Source organism: Cydia strobilella, chromosome 20 (assembly GCF_947568885.1).
Source record: "Cydia strobilella chromosome 20, ilCydStro3.1, whole genome shotgun sequence".
Classification (NCBI taxonomy): Eukaryota; Metazoa; Arthropoda; class Insecta; order Lepidoptera; family Tortricidae; genus Cydia; species Cydia strobilella.
Window position 1 is genome coordinate 7,088,898 of NC_086060.1, and position 25,431 is coordinate 7,114,328.

The 25,431-nt window shown below is 36.1% G+C and overlaps 3 protein-coding genes across 4 annotated transcripts in view; 2 read left to right on the plus strand and 1 right to left on the minus strand.

Moving 5' to 3' along the window:
• The window catches only part of LOC134750524 (BTB/POZ domain-containing protein KCTD9), a 512,667-nt gene that overhangs the window by 70,923 nt on the left and 416,313 nt on the right, over nucleotides 1–25,431 (plus strand). The window lies entirely within an intron of this gene.
• Nucleotides 657–14,754, minus strand: LOC134750750 (uncharacterized). Its single transcript, XM_063685992.1, has 11 exons — nucleotides 14,656–14,754; nucleotides 13,832–13,923; nucleotides 12,942–13,087; nucleotides 12,330–12,406; nucleotides 11,160–11,377; nucleotides 9,257–9,395; nucleotides 4,741–4,844; nucleotides 3,475–3,657; nucleotides 2,236–2,408; nucleotides 1,338–1,437; nucleotides 657–997 (listed from the first exon to the last, which is right to left on the minus strand). Exons 1-11 carry the CDS (start codon nucleotides 14,708–14,710, stop codon nucleotides 683–685), a joined length of 1,602 nt encoding a protein of 533 aa, XP_063542062.1. The 5' UTR covers nucleotides 14,711–14,754; the 3' UTR covers nucleotides 657–682.
• Nucleotides 19,878–25,431, plus strand: part of LOC134750644 (T-cell leukemia homeobox protein 3) — a 43,979-nt gene continuing 38,425 nt past the window's right edge. Inside the window, exon 1 of the mRNA XM_063685864.1 lies at nucleotides 19,878–21,385. Coding sequence (XP_063541934.1) covers nucleotides 20,866–21,385 — 520 coding nt within the window. The 5' untranslated portion in view covers nucleotides 19,878–20,865. The remainder of the gene's footprint in view (nucleotides 21,386–25,431) is intronic.

Here is a 25,431-nt window from a genome sequence, read left to right on the forward strand (position 1 = left end):
AATATATGTAGGTACTTAGTATATTTAGTTTTATCATAATAGCTATTATCCTTTAGTTCATACACCGGTATCATAATAAATCAACGGTAAACTAATTAATTTTCTAAAGCTTGCCAACATCAATTCAAAACTGAAACGTCCTTGCATGTCATTCTAGTATAGCTCTATCAACAACACAATAAAGTCTTACAATTTAATGAGGCTTTGCACGTAACTAATGTAAATAAAATACTGAAATACTCACTAGGAGAACTATGCCACTGGGGCGTCTATCCTGGAAGGTCCCTAATAAGGACCTTTTCAGCCAGTGCTTTCTAGATATCTGAGGTATATTTAGAACATCCCGTTTTTGAAAATGTTAAGTTTACCTTTATGAGATTCCCTTATTGCCTTTTAGGCTCACTTTTAGGTATGTTTTCTTATTGTATCATAAACTTTTATGGAATTAAAAGTAATAACGATTTAACTAGCTTTCCTTGTTGCTGACATTTTAGTTAGTAGGTAGCTTAGAATACGCTTTATATTTTATTGATGTATTTAATATTTTTTCTAATTTCTAGTATTTCCAATTGTGGGAGGGAAACGAGATAAAAAAACAACTGATATTTTTCTTGGTTCTGGTTAAATGAAAGATCGCTAAGTTACAAAATATTTATTATTCACTGCGCGATTACTACCGTACCTAATTCCTCGATTTAAGATTTTTTTTTCTCTTCAGCGCGTTGGAACTATGATTGCCAAGCTTGCCAACGCTCTTCACACCCGCGCTACCGCGGCGACCCAAGCGCCCGCGACCGCTGCGTTTCCGCGGCGGGACTTGGCGTCTGATCTTATTGTACGCAAGCGCCCCCTGGCCGAAGAGAAACGCTTCTGACTTATTTTCCTTTACGTTTTGACGGTTTTGACGGTCATTTTGTACTAGTTTAACAGCGGCCAGGCGATGAGCAGATCTTGTGTCGTTGGATTTTCGTGTTTTGCTCTTGCTGTGATGCTTTTTCTTCTTAGCTATGTCTTGCTTAGACCTCAGTTGCCTGGATAAGAGCGTGTATATTAGTATTTGCACTTATGTTAAAATAAGTATGTACCTAGGGGAAGTCCGGGAGACTTGCCCTGGTAGGAAATATGAAGCATTTTTTGGCATGCATGTGTTATGCCTGAATAGTTAGGTAAGATTAGAGTGCTGATAAAATAAACATTCTGATTTCATCACTTTTTAATAAAATAGTTCAAGGCCTGCATAAGACTCCAGGACTCCTCCTAGCATAGGCACATAGGCAGTGCGGTAGGTGCGTATATGATAAGTTTATTTCTAGTTGTATATGATATGAAAAGTTTACATAAAAAAAATACCTGTCGTCCTTGTACTTGTCACCCCAATTAATATGTTCTTGGTCTAGCACCGTACTGGAATCTCTTAATACAGTCCTACATAGTTTTCTGTGAAATATAAATAAACTGTTAAAGAAATCTTGTCATTTAACACAATACCTACCTCAGGAAAAAGGTGTAGAATTTTGTGATTTTGAGACAATGAAACCTTGATGAAGCCCCTTTTATTAGTTGATCCGGGCGTCTGGCAGATGTTGATTAGCGGAGATCAGATTAGCATGCCAGATAAGGGGTTTTTTAAATCAAGCAAACAAACCTATGCTTTCCAACTAAGGAAAAAAAACAAATAATTTTTATGAAATATTTTGATTTGTGTTCTTTTTTTTGGTGTATGATATCTACTTCAGTTTATAAACCTATGGTTTGTTTGATTCGCGCCAAATGCATACAATGGATTTTTTCGAACCTGCCTTGGACTCTATACATCTGGAGCAGAAGAGCAATCGGGCTGTGCGGGGGAAGGTAGTCTAGGGATAATACAGGACATACTGGAATACTCCTACTGAGTGTGCTCTAGCAAGATCGGTTGATACTGATCTGGGTGTGGTGAGGGAATGCTAATGGAAGTTTGGTCCGCTAAAGTCTAGCCTAGAAGACTCTAGGAAGAATCTCAGCTGGGCTCGACGGTTGTCGGAATGACTCTATCCGGTTGGATGTTTTTGCACGCTTTGTTGTGTAAAATATTATTAACAACATTATACCGACCCATACATAATGTGTGAAAGAGTCGTGGCAATCAATTAGATGCTACCGCAGACATATTATCAAACAATTACCCAAATATGTTTGTGTGCGTTTTGCGTTTTTCATTGTGTAAGATAAGGAATTACAGGTAACTGAACAAACCCCATCTGCCTATTAATAGCACAGTTGATGAGGTTCCTGTTGTTGAACACGCTGGTGTACAGGAACGGGCCCACGCAGCGCTTGGAGCTGTTCAGGGTCCTGTAGGCGGATATGATGCCGATCACCATTGAGGTCTTGCCCTTGCCCGTGATCAGCGGGCCTCCGTGATCGTTCTGAAATGTTATAAAAGAGAAAGTAGATGTAGCATATGGGTTTAGGGTTCTGTAGGCGGACATAATGCCGATCACCATTGATGGCTTGCCCTTGCCTGTGATTAGCGGGCCTCCGTGATCGTATTGACTTTTATACACTCTCAACACCAGTACGGCTACCACGAGTTGGCGTTTGATATTTACGTTAGCGACTGCGTGAACTCGATCGCATTAATACATCAGTGCGAGCGAGATGGACTGCGATCGAGTTTACGCAGTCGCTAACGTAAACGTCAAGCTCATTTTTATTAATCTGCAGATGACAAGTCTACCTCTGTTAGTACTGACGTCAACCCCCGTCTACAATGTTGTATTGGCAGGGATATGTTGCTACTGAGTTTTGGATGTTTTCTATCTGTTTAAGTATGAGTATTATCTACTTACACCTAAAAATTAATTATATCTTTTTCTACTCTACAGTCCAAATTTTTTTAATCCTTAAAATGCATGACGCGCTGTCGCGCGCGATCCCATATCTACTTGAAGTCGCGCTAGTTAGGTATACATATGTGACATTTTCAACCAAAAGGTACCACATTGTCGCTTATCAATAAAGTTGATTTCAAATTGAAGCTGTATGGAAATAGCGCCTTATTGACAATCGACAATACTCATACTCATACTCATACTTTATTGGTAATATAAATTACATGTCAAGATTTACATATGTACATTTCGGAAATCAATTATTATTATTATATCATTATTACAGTATTATTACTTAATTATTATTATTAACGTCATTTTATACATATTTTGAGGTCAGATATTCTTCGACACTATAAAACGGCCGCTCAATAAGCCAATTTTTGAGTTTTGCCTTGAAACTCACCAGACTAGGCGCATCAGTTATGGATGCTGGTAAGTTATTGTAGACAGCGGGGCCCATGACTTGTATAGATTTAGCCGTTAATAAGTACCCTTTTGATTGAAAATGGCACATATAGTCGCACCAAGAACGTAAGTCATGCTAGGCGATCAGGTTACATAAGTAGGTACCTAATTACTTAATAAGACGTTCATTTACCTCACAAAACCCTCCAACGTCTTTTCCTTCTCTTCTCAGTGATTTTTGCCTCGCTCGTCTCAAAATCTTCATCCTCTTTAACGATTGTAACACTAGCTTTTCGAATGTTTTGCCTTGATGTCTCCGGACAGTACCGCCATCCTCCGGCGTATATACCAACTCTCTACACTCCATTTGGTTTTCCTGAAAAATATACCAATACATCTAAGAGTTTAAACTCTAGTAACCACCATTAGAACAAGTCTGTATGGAAGGCACTTACTACTTAGTTGAAAATACATCCTAACATGTAAAGGTGCCTTCACACCGCAGGAACTGTGGAGCAACACTGTACTTACAACTAGGTAAGTTTTTACCTAATATTACTGTGTTGCACAGTGTCTCTCCACAAAAATTAACTGCGGTGTGGATACACCTTAATTGTATGTATTGTGCCTGAATGCATAATAACGTCTGTACCTTATAATTATACGAGTAAATCGCACAGCGGATTTTTGACGTTTGCTACCGCAATGCAGTCGGCAGTATTGACGGCCGCATTTCTGTACTGCACCAGTAACGCTGGTGTAATCGCAATCCGAACGGAAAGTAGTGTCATTAGAGCCACGCCCACGGCAGTGAATTTTATTGAAGTGACTTTGTCAAATGAGTCCTATGTAACTTTACTTTTGAGTGGCATTAACGTTAGACACTTCATTCGGTTCTTGTCTGTCTGATTTAATTTCTTGTCTTATAATTACTTATATAACAATTCAAGTCTTGGAGACCCTTTACACCTCTAAGGATAATTATGATCGTTTATTCGATGTTTTTAAATTTATTATACATATTTTATCTCTGACACCTAGAGACTTTTACATCTCTAAACAATTTTAGGAATTGTCTGTTGTTTGTATAATTTTTATTAGTTTACACGACATTTAGACTGGATACATCTCTGACATAGTATCTAATATTTTATTGATTCCATATTTGTAATTGTTTTTTGTAAATTTTGGTTTTGAATTGCTTGTAAAAATTGACATGTAAAAGTGCCCCTGTGGCCTATTTGCTGAATAAATGTTTGATATTTGATGTTGATGTTTGAGAATAGCCTAATCATCAAAATATTAGGGTAAAGTTAAACTAAGCTAAGTTGACAGCGATTTTGACAGCCCACACGAAAAAAAATCTATGAAATTATGACTTTTAAATAACACTTGGCTATCTGGGCTATCAAAAACGCTGCCAACTTAGCTTTTTCTAACTCCAACAAATACTTAATACCTCACATTCCTGATGCATCTCGTCGTAATAGATGCTCTTTCCACAGATCATGTAATTGTCGATAATCTCGTGGTACCGCGGCAGCCAGAGGCTTTTACAGCTGTCTTTTCAAAGAAAGAAAATACATTTATTAACATGAATTATAAATGAAGTTAAATAAAACAGACTGATATACTTATATCAGTCGGGTCGTCGCAACGCATAATGTGGCACTCGACGCAACGCAACGCGACGCAACGTAACGCAACAACACAACGCAACACGCAACACTTTAATGGGACCACAAACTAAGGTGCTGATTATAGTCATACTTGTTATGAACAAAATGCTGCACTTCATGATAAAAGCAAGCCGCTTTGCACAGTGATAGTAGGGACCAAACTGAGCGATTTGACCCGCAGCAGCGGCAGTTTCACCCCTTAGGAACAGAGATGGCGCCACTTCTTTAAATTATATTTCAAAAAATTCTACAAGCTAAACCAATGAACCGATTTAAATGTTTAATATCTCAAATGAAAGCGCATTATATACATTACTTTTAAAAAAATACTCAAAAAATATATACTCAATACTTTTGATAAAAACGGGAATTTTAAGTTTGTTTTTTTACTCGATTGATAGTTTTTACTTGATTTCTCAAAAAAATTGTATGGAATATGAATAGTTTAATGCATTTATATATTACTGAATAAATAACAAGTATTATAAAAAAAACCCGACACCGATATCTCTCATACTTCTCGAAATATGAAAGTTTGAATGTGAGTGCAAATTTCTTTAAGATATATTCCAAATAATTCTACAAGCTAAACTATTCGACCGATTTTAATGTTTAATATCTCAAATAAAAGCTCATTATATATATTACTTATAAAAAATATTCAAAAAACATATACTGAATACTTTTGGCAAAAAACGGCATCTTAAGTTTTTTTTCTTACTCGATTGATAGTTTTTACTTGATTTCATAAAAAAAAAATATGGAACATGAATAGTTTAATATATATATATATATAGTACTGAGTATATAAAAATATTACAAAAAAACCCGACACCCATACCTTTCATTCTTCACGAAATATTTAAGTTCAATTATGCACGTTCTTACAAATAAATTCTTTAAAAGACATCTTCAACCGCAGTAAGTGCACTGATTTTAATATGAAATGTGTCATATGAAAAGAAATCACCCAATTTATTTTAATAAATAAAATAATAATAAATAAAAACTGAATAAAGTTTTTTCCTGGTGCTGAATTACAAAAAAATATAACAAATCTAAAATTAGGAATTATTTTTATTTAAAGTGACTACATTTGTAAACAAAAAACTTAAATGTCCTCTTCGGGTTCACCGGTAGATGTAGAACTGTAAAAAAAAGTCGTTTTGAGAAGTACTCGTACCATTTCAATACTACAAATTCACCGATCATACATGAACTGGTTGCTGTAGATTACTGTTGGAAATTTTTTGTGCCTGTAGATTTACTGTTGAATTATTTTTGAGCCTAGTTGATTACCATTAAACCTATAATTTGTGCCAGACCTATAATCAGTGGTCAGCATGCAAAATAACTCTGGATTGAAAATTACATTAACTTACTTTTGATTTGTACAGTCACCTTTGCATGATTTACACTGGGCTGTGCATGGTAAGCTGACGCGACGACACTCACAACGCATAGTTTCGCAGCCAGATTTGCAGCCACAATGGTCCAAGAGGCTTAATTGCGACCAAATCGCTGTAACTGCCGACCATTCCGCAGTCCAACTCTCTTTTTCCTCAGTCCATCCCCAAGAAGATGGACATGGTATGGAAACTTCTGGTTTCATAGCGTTTCCCCATATATGGCCCGCTTGGTAAGTGGCTCGAAGTGCATGTTTATAGAGAGCAGCTGATGTAGGTGGCAGGCTTGACACAAGCTTGTTTTTTGAAGCAAACAAATATTTGTGAACTTCAATTACGTTTATGTGTTCCGTTTGGCCAAACAATAACACAAATCTAGGGTTACTTTATACTAAAATTAAAATATGTAGTTACACACCTGACAACTGACAAAATCAAAAACTTAAAAGTTGACATACTCCTATTTTACCGTCTTTTTATAGTGGCCAGAGAAAGGCAGCTTGATCTGAACGAATTCTTCCAGTACGAAAACCAAATTTTTCCACCTTCGTTGTCAGTCAATGGAGGGCGTCGTTCAGGGAACAAATCTGATTTGGCTGAGAAATTAGAACCTGCCAACCCTGCCACCTACATCAGCTGCTCTCTATAAACATGCACTTCGACCAGCTTACCAAGAGGGCCATATATGGGGAAACGCTCTGAAACCAGAAGTTTCCATACCATGTACATCTTTTTGGGGATGGACTGAGGAAAAAGAGAGTTGGACTCCGGAATGGTCGGCATTTACAGCGATTTGGTCTCAATTAAGCCTCTTGGACCATTGTGGCTGCAAATCTGTCTGCGAAACTATGCATTGTGGGTGTCGTCGCGTCAGCTGGCCATGCACAGCCCAGTGTAAATCATGCAAATGTGGCTGTACAAATCAAAAGTAAGTTAATGTAATTTTCAATCCAGGGTTATTTTGCATGCTGACCACTAATTATAGGTCTGGCACAAAATTATAGGTTTAATGGTTATCAACTAGGCACAAAAATAATTCAACAGTAATCTACAGCAACCAGTTCATGTATGATCAGTGATTTTGTAGTATTGGAATGGTACGAGTACTTAACAAAACGACTTTTCTTTTTCAGTTTTACATCTACCGGTGAACCATATAATTTGACATCATTGATGTAATAATTAGTTGCCCGTTTATTTTTGTATTTAATACACTGACAATTATCTGATTCAATTCGGCTTATATGTATCCTAAGTATGCATGTAATATTGCTATGCCCCCACGGGTCCATGTGGAACTACCAAGAATTTGTAACCATGGTTGCAATAAATAAATATGAAATATGTACCCGAAGAGGACATCAAAGTTTTTTGTTTACAAATGTAGTCACTTTAAATAAAAATAATTCCTAATTTTAAATTTGTTATATTTTTTTGTAATTTACCACCAGGAAAAAACTTTATTCAGTTTTTATTTATAATTTTTTTATTTATTAAAATAAATTGGGTGATTTCTTTTCATATGACACATTTCATATTAAAATCAGTGCACTTACTGCGGTAGAAGATTTCTTTTAAAGGATTTATTTGTAAGAACGTGCATAATTGAACTTAAATATTTCGTGAAGAATGAAAGGTATGGGTGTCGGGTTTTTTTGTAATACTTTTATATACTCAGTACTATATATATATTTATTAAACTATTCATGTTCCATAATATTTTTTTTAAGAAATCAAGTAAAAACTATCAATCGAGTAAGAAAAAAACTTAAGATGCCGTTTTTTGCCAAAAGGGTTCAGTATATGTTTTATGAGTATTTTTTTATAAGTAATGTATATAATGAGCTTTTATTTGAGATATTAAACATTGAAATCGGTCAAATAGTTAAGCTTGTAGAATTTTTTGAAATATATTTTGAAGAAATTTACACTCACATTCAAACTTTTATATTTCGTGAAGTATGAGAGGTATCGGTGTCGGGTTTTTTTTATAATACTTGTTATTTATTCAGTAATATATACATGCATTAAGCTATTCATGTTCCATACATTTTTTTTGAGAAACCAAGTAAAAGCTATCAATCGAGTAAAAAAAAAATCTTAAGATGCCGTTTTTTGTCGAAAGTAATCAGTATATATTTTTTGAGTATGTTTTTAAAAGTAATGTATATAATGAGCTTTCATTTGAGATATAAAACATTTAAATCGGTTCATTGGTTTAGCTTGTAGAATTTTTTGAAATATTTTTTAAAGAAGTGGCGCCATCTCTGTTCCTAAGGGGTGAAACTTGCGCTGCTGCGGGTCAAATCACTCAGTTTGGTCCCTACTAGCACTGTGCAAAGCGGCTTGCTTTTATCATGAAGTGCAGCATCCGGGCAAAAAATGGCCATAACAAGTATGACTATTACACGACATTCACGACACATTTACAAACAACATTGCATATTCATACAGTAAAGTGAGCATCAATAGCATCAGCGAAGAAAACAACGCGCCAAAAGTATCTGTCACCCTGGAATGCTTTTACAAAGATATCTCTCCACAGTTCGCGTTAAAAAGTAAGTATCTGTCACAGTCTCACATTGTGCTACATATCGAGGTTATCGAGACCTCAACCTTTTTGTTATTAAAGAATGGTATTTAGATACTTTTGGGCCCTAAAGGTGACGGAAGAAAAGATGAGATGGGAATGTTAAAATGGATGTGTGGCGTGACAAGAATGGATAGGATAAGGAATTAGTACCTATATAAGAGGAAGCCTGAAAGTTGCAACCATAATAGAAAAAGTAATTTTTGATGCTGACTGTACCTAACATTTAAATGTTTTTTAAACATTATTTTTAAATAACAATATTGAAAACAGAAAGGCAAATTGATTTTTGTACCCTACTTTTTGGTAATATTTCCACGTCGGCTTCCATGAGCTGGACTGAGTTGATAGAGCGGGTAATATCCGCCCCGGTGTCGCCACCGCCGGGCAGGGGGCGGGGGGCCTCAGTGGAGTCACCGAAATCAATGGCGTCGGCGGGCTGTTTGGGACAATATTAGAAATATCAAAGGATAAGTACTTAAAACATAAGTTATGAGTATACGAGCGGGGTTCAAAGTTTCAAACCCACGGTTTGCTATTTAGAAGCACGCGAGAATGTCGAGCAATTCGACTTGAAATACGTGAGTGACCAGTTTAAATTATTCAGAATCTTTACCGTTCGGCTAGTTCGGCTACCAACTGATTGTGCCGATGAAAACTTTCCAAAACTATCCACACTGAATGATTTCTGTCACAATTTCATATGGAAAATGAAATTTCCTATTTGAAAAATGGAAACTTAATTATTATGTTATGAGATTTTACTTTATCTTAAAACTTTTTGTAGGGGTCCCTTTGTTTGACATAAAGTTTTAAGTCATCATGTATTGATTGTCATATTATCATTAGTCCTAATTCTGAAACCGTTAACTATTTAGGCTTTTCGTAAGGTTATCCATACATAGCTGGGCATTAACTCGTTAATCCGTTAATTAACGAAGTTAACATTTCGATTAACGGATTAACTTTTAAGTTAACTTGAAAAAGTGTTAACGGACTCGTTAACTTCCGTTACATTTCCCTAGTCCGTTAATCGTTAATCGCACCCCACCGGGCCGCAAAAAACTAGTTCTGACAAGTACGTTCGGGGTGGTCGACATTTGTGCGACGCGTGGCAACGGCAATGTATTGTGAGTGAAAATAAATTATAGGTAGGTAAGAAAAAAAAGACATCTCATTTACGATGGCGGGATTCCATTTGAAACTGCACAAAGAGAACCTAAATGTTGATCTATTGTTGAACAATTGCTTTACGAGCTCTGCATTTCAAAGTCAGCATGTGGTTGTATTAGGTACCTACCTACACTACCTACAGTGAAGTAATGTCGCGCTAAGCGATATTGATACGTGATAATTTTAATCGAAAAATAAAAAAAATCGTAAAGACAGTTTAAACAATAAACTGAAATAACTGTAGTGTGTCTACTTAAAAAAACACTAATTAAAATATGTTAATAGAAAATTATTTAATTTGTTCTTAGTTTAAACAATTACTTAAATTGGTTTATTCATTTTTTGCGTATAACGATAAAAGCTTAAAAAGTTAATTATTTGATTAACGGTGCCCAGCTATGCCTATTATTGCCTATATACCTAGATAGGTTCGGTAAGGTTAGGTTTGTTTTATGGCAATCCTGAAAAGTTACGCGTTTCTAAAAAAACAAATTATGACTAGCAAAAATGCGGACACATATATTATGGGAAACAATAGTGACCCCTTTCTGTAGCTATCAATGATTAGGGTCTATCAAAGCTAACTCTGCACAGGATTGGCAACGACAAAGTATGGATTCTGCGTTCAATAAACGCCTTATTTTCATACTACTCTTAATTTGGCTTTATCATGGCAGTTCCACACTGTCGCATGTCAAGTGCTTACTTACTTATTCACTGGCTCAGTGACTCAAAAAGGATTTTGGCCGGAGACAAGAGAACACAACTCTGCCCTATTGTGGGCCTACGGGGTCGTAGGTAGGGCCGATCCCAACAGGCCTCTTAGGGTTCCGTCACTCCAACGGTATATGGGACGTCCGGACGAGCGTTTTCTACCCGGGTGCCCCACATACGCCCTTCTCACAGCTCGATCCTCTCCCACCTTTTCTAGGTAGCCGAGCCAGCGGAGCCATGTGGCTTTGATCTCGCCAATTAGGTAGGTACATTGGGTACCGCAACTCGCTTAATTCTCTAGCTGCTAAGTGCTTACGTCTGTAAAGGATTCCGTAGAACCCCATCCTGCGACAGAAGCTGAGGTTTCTGGAGCCTCGTATTCGTCGCTCACGTTGTTAAACGTGATCATTTGCGGGATGAAATCGCAGCCCTTCACGCGCTTCTTGAAGTTGATCGGTTCCGCCGTCATGACGACCGCTATGTCGTTTGACATCCAACGGATGTTGTTGAACTGGGTTCCGTCGAATCGGTAGGCTGTTAGATCAGATTTAGGGCTCGATCAAAATTAGATTGTTTGAAAGTAGATGATGACTGTTTAAATGTACAGTGCTCATGCGCTCATGACCAAAAGTAGGGAATATTACGCGAAACTCTGCGTCGGTAGGGGGCGCCACTACCACAATCTGAGGGTTTATCGCGAAACAAGAAAATTGAAATTTCGTTATCTAACATCTCTGACACTTGCATATTCGAGCGATAAAAAGGCAAATAGCAAAATTTCGGATTCGCTTTTCCCGGTGGTTAAACAAACTGCCTTGATGCATCAACTTTGCATCAATGTCATATTTTATTATCTCTGAAAACTTGTCAAAAACTTTTAAAGGCACAGTATGTATAAGTTACTCTATGGTTTACTAAAGGAGCTAGTGCTGCACTTTGATGGCAGAATATTGCAGTAATACCCCCTAAAAGGATGATGTGCCCAGCAGTGCAAGCAGCAGTCAAATAGACAGACCAGTTGCTTGATAGTTTCATGCCAGATTGAGAAATTTTAGGCGTCAATTTGATCTGATCCGAAAAATCCCTTAAATTTGATCTACAGTATTTTCTTTAGCCAAGTTTAGACTCACGCTAAACCGGGGCTTGCCTGGGCCGAGGCGTCCGACATGTCATTTTCTATGACGGCTGATCGGTGATCACGTGTTGCTTTCCATAGAAAACGAAGCGCCGGAAGCTCCGGCCAGGCCCCGGCCCGGTCTAGCGAGAGTCATCCTTAATTTCGCTGGGGTGACACGGGGATTTATGGCAGAAGCTATTAATGAGGATGAGATCTTTAAAAAAACGAATGCGAATGTAGTTAAAAACCCTGAAAAATATCAGAAAAACCGCTTTAATGAGTAGAATATTAAATAGTTTTTTAAAGTTCCAGTTAAGTAATCGTCTATCTGTTACTTACCTTTAGGAAATTTTTACAAATTTAACTTACTTTTTGGAACACATTTCCAAATTGCTTTAATGGCGCCCTGCTTAATACATTCGTTGGTCTCCTTTGGCGGTATCCATCTGTTAAATAGAATCACGGATAATCATCATAATTACCAGCCTATATCTTTCCATTGTTTGGCACAGACAGAACATTTGAATATGTTACAAGAGGGTATAACGAATTAACGATACCCTAGATCACAGTCGTACGTACTAATTACTCACAGTTGTACTAATTACGCGAAAAATTTAGTTATAGGTAATAATGTTTATGCACTAATTACAACAATTTTTTCACCGTAATTAGTATGACTGTGAGCTAGGGTATTGATACTATGGATAAGTGAATATTATATCATGATGTTTTAGGTGTAGATTATTTTATACAATTACTAGTGTTGGAACCAGGTAACTACTAGTAACTACTAAGTAAGTCTACTTATTGTTCAAATTACCAAATAATTACAGTCAAAAGCATCATGTGCTAGTTATGTAGCTGACGGTTGATAAAAATATGTTCGTGTACGCATTACACGCAAACGGAATTGGCCGCATTGACCTGACCTTACTTATTGGATCAGCAAAGGTTTCATTGTCAGGTGGCAATTTTCACCTGTGGGTTCCGGACACTATGTAAAAGTGAGTGACATCCTCAATGCAGGCGGCAGACGTCAGGATGTAGCGGGGGTGGACAATCACCCCGCCGCAGAGCCAGTTGGGGTCCAAGGCCGGGGTCACCTTGGCAGGCCGGAGGTATACCTAAGAGAACACCAGGAATTATTCCTCGGCTTTCATTACGCTAAAGCGTACTACGAAGACACGCGCAATACATGCTCATGGCAGTTGCAATGGAAGGTATTATTAGGATTAGGTATACCGGGTGGGGCCTGTAACACGAGCAATTAAAACATTGATTGTACTCCTTAAACGATGACACAATACAATACAATACAATATAATACAATACAATACAATACAAACAGGTACTCTTTATTGCACACGTCAATGAAAGAAAACAAAAACGCAAGCAGAGGTAAACAACACCACACACTTTCACACACACACACTTTTAAAAATTACGAAGTCTATATTTCCTATTTTATAAAATCTTGGATGTCGAGGCCTCTTCCCTCTTCTTCCACTCCCAATTCATTCAGTCCCGATCCCGACCGACCTCCGTTACACGACAAATTACATAGATTGTGTAACTGGTTAGTACAATGATGATCAACAAGTATTCAATGCTTCGTGCATTTTGTTCTCTTACGATTATCTGCGATAAATTTGCAAATATGTGGTTTATTTCCGAAACAGCTACTGTAAACCTCAAACGGAAGAGCGGGGTTTCCTGACACTGTATACATTCATCTACTAGGAAATTCCAGCCATTATATTGTTATTGTAATTTATTTTGTTACCCAAATAAACATTTTCATTTTCGTTTCATTTTCAAATGGACGGCGATTGAATGATTAAATGAACGGTAGTGATTACAAAACTCACCATGTAAGGTCTGGTGTCAGAAATTTCCTTTCCATTCAAGATCCGCCGTGTTTCGTGTTCCGATCCATTAGTATTACCAACTTGTTGTGGATCTGATGCATATTAAAACAAAAAGTGTGTGCGTGTAATCTTTACGCGCGATTGAAGTAAAACTTCTTTGACGTTTATCGCTATGTTGGCACTTTGACGTGTGTCCTATTGTGCGTGTGTCACTACTGAGCGTTACTTTTCCGTCAGAAAAAAAAAATCTTAGTTACCCTCTAGTCGCGCCTAAAGAAGTTATACTTCAATTAGATTTTGTAGACATTTATAGTAATTTGTAGGCAAATTAATTACAGTTACAGATCTAGTGCATAATTATTTTTCATTGTATTTTCACGGAAACGTACGAACGTGTCTTGCTATTTCAGTTAGTCTCGGTACAAAAAGTACTGAGGTTGACTGAAGTAGCATGACAATTAATACGAACATTTCCGTGAAAATTCGATGGAAAACAATTTAATTTTTTTTCGAATTTTTAATTATTATACAAGCATTTTTTTAATCAAATCTGTTTTTTGCCCCTGATTTTTACCGTAATCAAAAAATCGAAAAACGTCAAATGTAGGAGCATAGCTTTGGTTAACAATTAACATACATCCGATTATGTAAAAATATTTTCCATAATGTCAATATCCAGAGAGGAAAATAGGGACTACGTTTGTATGGACAAACGGCCGTCCCCTTTCCTCTTAATTGCCGGACAATCGTGATTGATCGGTATTACCCGAGTACTTTAGTATAAAGACTTAAAATATTTACTTTAAAAAATTTAAAATACTGACCATAGTGACCATTAGTTATATAAAAACCTAGAGTTAACAGAAGCCAACGTAACATCACGTACACTTTTGTTCATAAAACATTTGCCTCTGCGCACAATTTCACGCAACGCCGAAACTCTGATCGATTTTAATTATGATTATCTACCTCATGGATTTATAATATATACTTAGAACCTGGATAGTATACGGTTTCTTTGCTAATCAAATTCATTCCTTTTCACTGAGAAAGACAAGTGATCATAGAAAATAAAATATTATGACCAAAATTTATCGTTTTATTCGAGTTTAGTTTTGTTTATTGATTCTGAGCCGGTAGGTAATAAAATTAATTATAGCTAAAGTAAAGTTCAATAGTAATGGCAAATAATGTAAACAAACCAATTTACCCTCATTACTTCGTAATCTCGCACGTTTTAAGGACAACTATGATTTCATCAAAAGTTTAATATATCATATTGTACCTACTTAATTCTTTTATTTAAATCAGGTACTTATAAGATAAAATATATGTTAATTAATAATATTTCAATAAAAAAGCTTTAACTGTTATTTATATTTACAATATTTTCCATTTCTATTGAACTTCACTTTAGGAATAATTAATTATGTATAAAATTGTACATCATTCTGGGAATCCCCGGATTTTATAATAACATACCTACGTGACATTTTTATAATATTTTAAATAAAACTATTAAACAATTAGTGGGTCCAGATGGCGCTATCGTCCTAATGTTTACTACCATTTAGTCGATTACAAACTTACTCTAAGGACGCGTACTTAATAGTACTACTACTTGCCGTAAGATGTCACTACACTAGCGTGGGCTTACGCTACTCAACATTAGAGGGCGCATCGGCTCTGCTGGTGTTATTTTTTAACCCCTTAAGTCCCAGCAAAGATAGATAAGTATAACTCCGTAATAGATGGATACAGTCTAAGGAAAAAACGTGCCTCGAAAATCACGAAAATTTGATTCTCGATCAGATGGCGCCACTAGTTTTGGCCTACACTCGTATAGAGGGCGTTGACTGTTTCGTTTGTTATTTATAATTTTAACGCATACCAGTGAAAGAACATGGGTCAAAATCATATAAAAATAATTAATGCAAATAAAAAAATCATTTATCCATATTTAAATACATTTTATCGTATTTTTATAAATATTTATTTTTAGTTTTAAAGTGTGTCAACAGATGGCAGTGAATTTACTGGGGTTACAAAATTTACTATGACAGTACCGCTCTAGTATAAGTTACTCTATGGTCCCAGGGTCCCAGGAATCTAAATTAGCCAAGCAAAAATGGCCTCAATGTTTTACAATTTTTACATTAAGAATTGAATTTAAATTGTCATTGCCGATGCCATCTCGCGTCAGTGGGATTAGGAAAAGGAGTACAAAGGATGATAAAGGATTATTTTGTAAAACGAGTTGTTTTTGATATTAATAGTGTCGCACTATTAATCGCAGAATTGTATAAATTAGGATAAAAAATAATATCCCATATAAAATCCCAATTTTTAAACTTCCCTTTGAAATAGGTTCATTTATAAAAATAGGTATCGACTATCGACTAGTATTATCGACCTAGCCAAAGCCATGAAATAAGAAAGAAATAAAAGATGTGGCGCGCAGCACGAAACATGCGATAGAAGATAATTATGCTTATTGAGCGAGTTTTGACCTTTTATCTCAATTATTCTGAAAACATACTTCTGTTTAAATCAAAGAGGATAGGATATAATAAGATAGAGCGGTACTGTCATAGTAAATTTTGTAACCACCGTAAATTCACTGCCATCTATCGATATACTTTAAAACTAAAAATGAAGATTTATTAAAATACGTTAAAATGTATTTAAATATGGATAAATGATTTTTTCATTTGCATTAATTATTTTTATATGATTTTGACCAATGTTCTTTCACTGATATGCGTTAAAATTATAAATAACAAACGAAACCATTAACGCCCTCTCTACGAGAGTAGGCCAAAACTAGTGGCGCCATCTGATCGAGAATCAATTTTCGTGATTTTCGAGGCACGTTTTTTCCTTAGACTGTATCCATCTATTGGTTTAAATTTAAGCTCGTCAGCATTGGGGCTACCGCGAAAACCGAAAATCGCAAATTGCGGTTATCTTTCTCTTTTACTCCAATGAAGGACGAGAGATTAGATTGATTAGAGATTTAAATTTCTTTGTAGTTTTACGTGTATATGTAAAATGTATGTGAATGATTGCCGAAAGGTGGGACTCGGATATCCTCTGCCGATATACCGACCTTCATGTCGTAAGACCTAGGAAATAAGTATTTTTATGTTTTTATGTAATAGGTAGTTTACTAATGTAGTTTTATAAGTGTCTTGTAACTAACAATTTATGGATCTCAGCTATCTGAAAATAAATAATTTTTAATTTTTTAATTTAATTTAATTTATAATTTTGGCGTAATAAAGAATATTTACTTACTTACTTAGATAATATTGTCTTCGGTTACCGCGATACTCATGAAATAAAACTATGAAAACGGATTATATCGCGTATATTGAATTTATAATACATCCTGACGTTTCGAACCCTTTACAGCGTCCGTGGTCAACGGGTCACTTATTCGCGCGGTTCAATATACGCGATATAATCCGTTTTCATAGTTTTATTTTACTTACTTAGAGTGACAGAGAAAAATGCCCGCAAATTGCGATCTACGATTTTAGCGGTTATAGCCCTGCCAGATACCCCGATTATATTATTATCATTATTATCTAGATTTAGATCTATATCTAGTGTTATCTAGATATTTAATAGGTACTAAAATTATGCTGCTGTCACCATAGCTTAACGATATACAATAGGGTATTTGACTACTAGTCAAATCAGTTTCTTTTTCGAACTGTCAAAACGATTTTGCTACTATGAAATTTATATAAAACACTAGCATGTGACGTCACAATCAAATTACCTACTCTTTATAGTTACTTTATAGTTAATACGGGTTTTAAAATAGAAATTGTATAAAAATAACTGCTGTCTACGATTCTCTATTAATTAATCTTCTGGTGCTTTGTTTCATGCATGATGTAAAATAATTTATTTTAAATACATTCAAATACCCCATTGAAAATAAATGAAAATTAGACAGCTTTAATTTTTTAAGGTTTTGGATGGAGATTGCCCTCGCAAAAACAGTGTGTAAATTCAATAGGAGCGAATATTTAAACGGTGGATAGTATAGGACCTAAGAAGTATATTATTGAGATTAATTTTGCTCAGAAATACAATGAAAATTTTAACCATTAAAAACAATTCCGCCCGCAATGTAAAGCAACACAAAAGTTACGAGATACGAGCTTTTTAAAGTAACTGACAACGCTGCCTACAAGCGTTACCAGTTACTTTAAAAATCTCGCATCTCGTAATGTTTGCAGTACATTGCTGCTCGGTTTCAAAAATTATTTACGTGGTCATAATTAAGTGTAACTTAAAAAACTTCTTAATTACACGGATAAATAGGGTATTTGACTGTGTTTAAAATAAATTATTTTACACCTTGCATGAAATAAAGCACCAAGAGATTAATAGAAAAACGTAGACAGCAACTATTTTTAGACACAATTTCTATTTTAAAACCCGTATAAAACTATAAAGAGTAGGTAATTTGATTGTGACGTCACATGCTAGTGTTTCATATAAATTCCATAGTAGCAAAATCGTTTTGACAGTTCGAAAAAAGAAACTGATTTGACTAATCAAATACCCTATTCTATATCTGGTTTAATTTATCGCCCGTATTAGATTTACACATTGTATAGTCTAGTTTACGTGTGAATTTTTCATGGCATTTGCTCTTGAGTCTTGATTAAAATGTGTAAAAAAATAAAATATATATATGAACTACAATTTTGCTTTAGCCCCCTCTAAGTTAAAAAAAAATCCTTGCTGATTCATCCCATCATGAGTTACATTGGAAAAATAAAATTGAAAAAACCGGCCAAGTGCGAGTCGGACTCGCGCACGAAGGATTCCGTACCATTATGCAAAAAAATCACGTTTGTTGTATGGGAGCCCCACTTAAATATTAATTTTATTCTGTTTTTAGCATTTGTTTTATAGCGGCAACAGAAATACATAGTCTGCGAAAATTTCAACTGTCTAGCTATCACGGTCAGCCTGGTGACAGACGGACAGACAGACAGACAGCGGAGTCTTAGTAATAGGGTCCCGTTTTTACCCTTTAGGTATGGAACCCTAAAAAGGGCAAAAGAGACACAAATTAGATTAAACAAGACACGATCCTCATTCAGCAAAAGGAAAGAATTATTTATTATTTATATCAACTCTACTTAAAATGTAGAGAGTGATCTGTCAGTGTACTGAATAAAAACCTGGTTTAGGAGAAACAAAAAAGGTAATTAGATAAATTAAGTTAATTAGAAGCGGATTAATCGGTACCCAAAGACGGACATGTAACGTAAACAAATGAATTTTCAACATGGGGGCCAGTTTTGGGGGGTAAATGGGAAAATTTCAAAATAAAGATTTCCAAACTATATCTTGTTACATATCAAATAAAAAAGCTCATTTTGAGAATCTCAAATATATATATATATGTTTTTAAATTTTAGAATAAATAGTTTAGAAGTTATTTAAGAAAATAGCTAAAAAAATAACCATTCCCCCCCTTTATCTCCGAAACTACTGGGTCTAAAATTTTGAAAATAAAATACACAAAATAGTTCTTTACCTATAGATGACAGGAAAACCTATTAGAAATGTGCAGTCAAGCGTGAGTCGGACTTAATTACTTAGTTTTTGATCCGACCCAACGGGTTTTTTAACTCACGTTTCACAAAAAAAAATACTTTGTTACAAATTGTGTAATGTACGGAACCCTTGGAAACTGAGTCCGACTCGCACTTGGCCGGTTTTTAAACTTTACACATAGGTTAACAGTATTACACCAAAGCACTTGTGGTATTCATATTAAAATTAAAATATTAATTACAAAAATCAATGAAAAGTTAAACTACAAAACTTATAACAATGAGATAGGAGATAATAATCATATCATATCACATCTATCTGTTAATAAATTAAATAAATAAATGACTACATTATTTCAACAGCTAAATTGTTTTAGTAAGCACACCTACTGTATCTATTGCACACCTGCACTGTTTACGATTCGTACATTCAGTTCAATCGTAACCCTAAAAAGGCACCACGCCAAAGTGCCACAACTTAAATAATCATAAACCTTCATCCTCAAATCGATCGGCAGAATTATTGTAAAAGCAAATCGCTTTTCGCAAACAATATACCCTTTCCAGTCTAACTGTCAGAGTCAATTCCATAAAGAAGCTATCTTCCTCTATACATTATCCTTCCTATCTCAGCCCATAACATGGAACTCGGGATCTATTTTATTATAAAGTGCATTGTCTACTATAGGAGGGCGGTCGACCGACCAGCATAAATAATTTAACTGTCTTAAAAGATTCAAAAATAGTTTCCTAACATTGCCCCCCCCTTAATATGTACACCATTTGTCAGGCCATAACTAGATTTAAACGACGCGTTACAGTACAAAAGGTCACGCCCATTGACAGAAATATGTCTGTCTCTTTTTAGCGAGCGGTTAAGCCTATCAATTAGGTGTGCGGCGTCTCGCTTTTACGGACGATTTCTGGTTAACTTTACCTTTTACAAGCCTGCTTAGAACGTGGCAACTGCTAGAGTTGTCATACAGATTTTAGATCTTATTTAAATGAGCAAAAGGCACAAAATGCAGCAATAATGGATGTGTAGGGGGGAACCAATTGAAGCGAGACTCCCCTTGAAAGGGACGGAACGAATCGTCTGTTTAAGTTAGTGAGTCCAAACGAGTTTTTATGTTTGGAAATCGTATTAAGCTTTTGTTCGAAACTGTTCCACTCAACGGGCATAGTTGAGGCGTTTGTGCGGTCAACTATCGCAGTATCGAAAAGAGAGGGGGCAACGCTGATTGGCTCGTACTGTTTGATATTGTGTTTGACGATTCGGCCGCGGGCGGTCGCGCGAACCGAGCTCGATTCAAATTTGGAACGCGCGTTTCAGTTGTTTTTCGAAATTTAAATCCAGTGTTCGAATTTCAAAATGTTTTTCTGTTGGTGAAGAGACTTTCAGTGCCAGTGTTTTTTTGTTCATAAAGGCTAAGAAAAACTATAACCATGTCTTCAGTGCATTCAGATGATGACCAAGAAGAGATCAACGTAGACTCAGACAGCAGGCTATCAGGACATGACAGAAGTATAGCATCTGACGATCAGAATTCTGAACACAGCTATCATGAAAGATATCCAAGCCCAAACGACCATATGACAAATACGCAACCTAGAGTAAATCTTCCTTTCAGTATATCTAGATTATTAGGGAAGCATTTCGAAGATATAGAGAAACGGAGGAATTCAGGAGAGAGTGATAGAAGTGAGGATACGGAATCAGAAAGTGCAAAAGATGATCAGAAGGAGATACCTATGAATTTTTCACACCCTCCAGGGTTGTACTCTGCTGGGTTATTGAGGCCTGGGTTGAGTATGGGGGGCTATGGGTTTGGGAATCCGGGGGTGGTGAGGGTGCCAGCTCATCGGGCGCTAGGGGCGCTTGGAGCGTGGGGGGTGGCCCTTGATCCCATGCGGCAGGCGGCTGCGGCGGCGTTTGCGCATCAGGTCGTCAAGGATAGACTGAATGGTGAGTGTTTTTATTAGCCTCCTTCTGGCTTCTACATGTAAAGTAGATCTCAATTGGGACTCGACTTTGTCAAGTGAGGAAACATGACGTTTAGAAGCTTGAGAGCTAAAAGTGTGGAGGCCTGTATCAATTTATCGTCAAAGCATATTTCCGGTACATCATCAGCTAGAGTTAAATCAAGAAAAGTCTGCAACTATTTTGATGGCACATGCAGTGCAAGTGTTATTTTAAACGTCAAACTTCTATGAAATTATGACGTACTTACGTGTAACTCCAGTACTAATTTTAATTTACTATTCGCTATTATCCATCTCTTCGTCCATTCATTCCTTTCACCAGTTTCACCTCTGTCTGCAGTAACATGAAGAGAGATGAGATGTATTTCGATTTTCCAAGTCGCGGTGGACCGTCAGCATTTTAACTGGACTTCATAAATTTGATTTATCTCTACACGGCTGTTGACAATCCATATGCCCCAGTAATACTACTGGGCCAGTATGTTATGATAGTTACACGATAGATTGGCTTTTACCGTAGTTGGTTACCTTGTTGCTGAAATTGAATTGCTATTAGCAACAAATACTTATGTCGCCAAAACATTTCATTACTGGACTGATTTCATGAATAGCCTACCTAATAGTAATTAGGTAGTCTACGTAACCACTTTACTAAAGTGATAGTTTCAATATTATTTTCAACACAACAATTTTGGACCTTTAAGTTTCACCAGAACTATTCATATCCAATTATTATTACATCCTCAGTCCTATACCTATCAGATAGTTTGCTATTGACCTGCGAATTAATTTCACTGTCACATTAATAATTTCAAGAATAATAGATAAGAACATCTAGTGTGCTATTTTCAAGGATCTAATTTTCCAAATTTTCTCAATGATTTCCACCCAAATTGCACAAGCAAGCGCGTTAGAAACAGAAAACAGGGGAACTTAGAACCCGAAATAAATGTCATATACGATGCAAAACAGTATCAATGAATGAAATTAATTTCGGTTCATAGTTTAAATATTAGTATAGTGTGTCTACTTAAAAAAAACACAAATTAAAATATTTCCATAGAAAGTAGTTTAATTTATTCTAAGAGTAATTTGTTCTTGGAGTAGGCGAACTTAGATTTTAAACTTCTGCGGTTATACAACTTTTTACCCAGTTTGGTTTGTTTTTTAGGGTTCCGTACCTCAAAAGGAAAAAACGGAACCCTTATAGGATCACTCGTGCGTCTGTCTGTCTGTCTGTCCGTCTGTCACAGCCTATTTTCTCCGAAACTACTGGACCAATTAAGTTGAAATTTGGTACACATATGTAAGTTTGTGACCCAAAGACAGACATGTAACGTAAACAAGTGAATTTTAAACATGGGGGCCACCTTTTGGGGGGTAAATGAGAAAATTAAAAATAAAGTTTTTCAAACTATATCGTGTTATATATCAAATGAAAGAGCTCATTGTGACAATCTCAAATAAAATTTTTTATAAACAATTTAGAAGTTATATAAGAAAATAGGCAAAAAATGACCATTTCCCCCCCTTTATCTCCGAAACTACGGGGTCTAAAATTTTGAAAAAAATACACAAAATAGATCTTTATCTATAGATGACAGGAAAACTTATTAGAAATGTGCAGTCAAGCGTGAGTCGGACTTAATTACTTAGTTTTTGATCCGACCCAACGGGTTTTTAAAAACTCACGTTTCACATAAAATAAGTGTTCCGTTTGTCAAAACAAAGTTTTGCACGGAACACTAAAAATACATTGTTAAAAATTGTGTAATGTACGGAACCCTTGGAACGCGAGTCCGACTCGCACTTGGCCGGTTTTTTTATTTAGTTGAAGCCCCAGTAGCCCGACCACTTCCCTGTCGGTTTGTGAGATTTGCGGTGACAGCGGCTGTTCACCGAGGCTTGACGTATCTTAATGATGGCGATGGTGTCTGCTTTATTTTGTTTATCAGATCAAATGAATGTTATAGATGTCCTTTATGAAATAAAATAGCATACCGTTTTATTAGTCAGGCGTCCGGTTTTTTATCCCATAGCTCGGTACTTAGTCCATCCACACTTAGTCCGCGCCGCTTCGCTTCGTGTTCGCACCTAGATCGCTCACCTAGGACGCTTTTGTTTTATTCCTCGCCGCGTCACGTCGCGCCGCATCGCTTGGCGTTCAAGAGTTGTACGCTGCGTTACACCCTAGCCTAGCGGGTGCTGCTTCTGCGTGCGGCGTGCGTCCCATGACACGGGCAAGGGCAGCGTCCGCTCGGTGTAATACCCTTACATTTCACTAAAGTGTCAAAAGAGCCGCGCACGCCTCCTAAAGGTCCGGAACACCATTGTTCCGTGATAAGAAAAGCATACAAATATTTAAAAAATACATAGGTACGCGGAAATTGTGTCATTGCATTTTGTAACGATTTCGGCTTTCTATTGTTTATAAACTTAATAAGAAAGGCCCTGATATTTTATTTTACGGTTGTAACATATGTCAATCATTTATCCGTTGTCCAATATACCTATTTAAATACCACAACCGCCTAAATACATTTTCAACGATTTCTGACAAGTCTATGTGCAGTTGTGCACACTTAAAAATTAAAATCTTCAACCTAGCGATTTCCCGGCCTAGCGCTAGCGCCAAGGTCCGCTTTCCTACTCAATCTTCTCCACTTAAAATTAAAATATTCCTCCTAATACATGTCCCTCATATCGATCCTTCACTCTCGTTTATTGGCTGGCCTCCCTCATTAGATAACTACTTAAAAGCCACACTTAAGTGGTTGTTTACTTAACTAACCGTAAAACTTTTATCTTACAACTCACTTTAAATAAAATAAGGTCAGGATCATAAATTTTGTTAACAGTGCTGTCGAAGAAAAGAATTTGAGAGTAAACAGCAAAAAAGTTCCGAGATAAAACATGCATGCATGTTTTATCTCAACACAACAATGCGTGAATCACTTTCTCTAAGTTTGTTTGTATTTATTTTAGTTGAAATTGAGCCTTTGTAATGACAAAAAAAAGGTGTAAGAAATCTAAAGAAATTCATACCAGGTAAGCTAAGCACAATGGAATCAGTTCTCGGTCTATTTTAAAAAGTCTAATAATTTGTGTGTAAATGACAAAAATAAATAGGCTTGTTATTTTCCTAAAAATTAAAAATAAACTCGAATTAGATTCCCAGAAATAAGAAAGGTTATACTTTAGCGTGATTTTGCTCGCCTCGTCCCGTCGCGTGCGATGACACACAAAAGGCGCGTAAGTGTGTTTTTTCATTTTTTGTGTCGGGATTGTTGGCGCCCTGTAATTTGTCGCAGACCCTTTTTTGTGTGTGTTTTTGTAGTGCCAGTGTAATAGTTCCGCTTTGTGTTTAGTCACCGGAAATATTAGCTACCTCAATTGGATTCTGGATTAAAGGGGATAGGCGAAAAGTGGGTCGTTTCCGTGCGCAATGTCAAAACCGATTCACTTTTTTTTCGTTTATGTTGATGTTGGAATAAAATTGTACAATATGTAACTAAGTAATTGTCTACATAATACTTTAGAGCCACCAAAATAAATATAACAGTAACTAATACCAAGTTATCCCATAATATTTTTAAGTCATGTTCAAATGACATACAATAATTATGCACTTGGGTAGGTAATTAAGGTTTATTTTAATTTAACGACGACAATAATTTCTTCAAGTTCAAAACGCAAACCGCAATAGTCATTCAATAAAAATGAAAATTTCCTCAAAAATAGCTAGATTTAGTTCTTCGAATTACAAAAACAAGCAATTTGCATCACACTCAAACGGCAATTGCCTGTGATTTACGAACTGCGCTAATAGCGGTACGGCGCGTGTGAGTTCCGCTTTTTTCCTCATTTTTTTGCGACCACCTACTCTGTGTCCCACTCGGATGTGCAGCAATCAACACGGCCACTTTAAAAAGTAAAAAATACATGTCGAGATACTTCATTGAGATTTTAATCTTGTGCCGATAACGTGAAGATTAAAATGAAAGTAGTATTTTGTCTCTTATGTGCTTT

What these genes read in the sequence shown, in the direction of transcription:
- LOC134750750 (XM_063685992.1), bottom strand. Translation starts at nt 14,710, where the DNA reads ATGTTACGTTGGCTTCTGTTAACTCTAGGTTTTTATATAACTAATGGT. An exon ending in TATAACTAATGGTCACTATG is followed by an intron (nt 13,924 to 14,655) that starts GTCAGTATTTTA and finishes AATATGCATCAG; the next exon opens with ATCCACAACAAGTTGGTAAT. An exon ending in TTGGAAATGTGTTCCAAAAA is followed by an intron (nt 11,378 to 12,329) that starts GTAAGTTAAATT and finishes CTGATCTAACAG; the next exon opens with CCTACCGATTCGACGGAACC.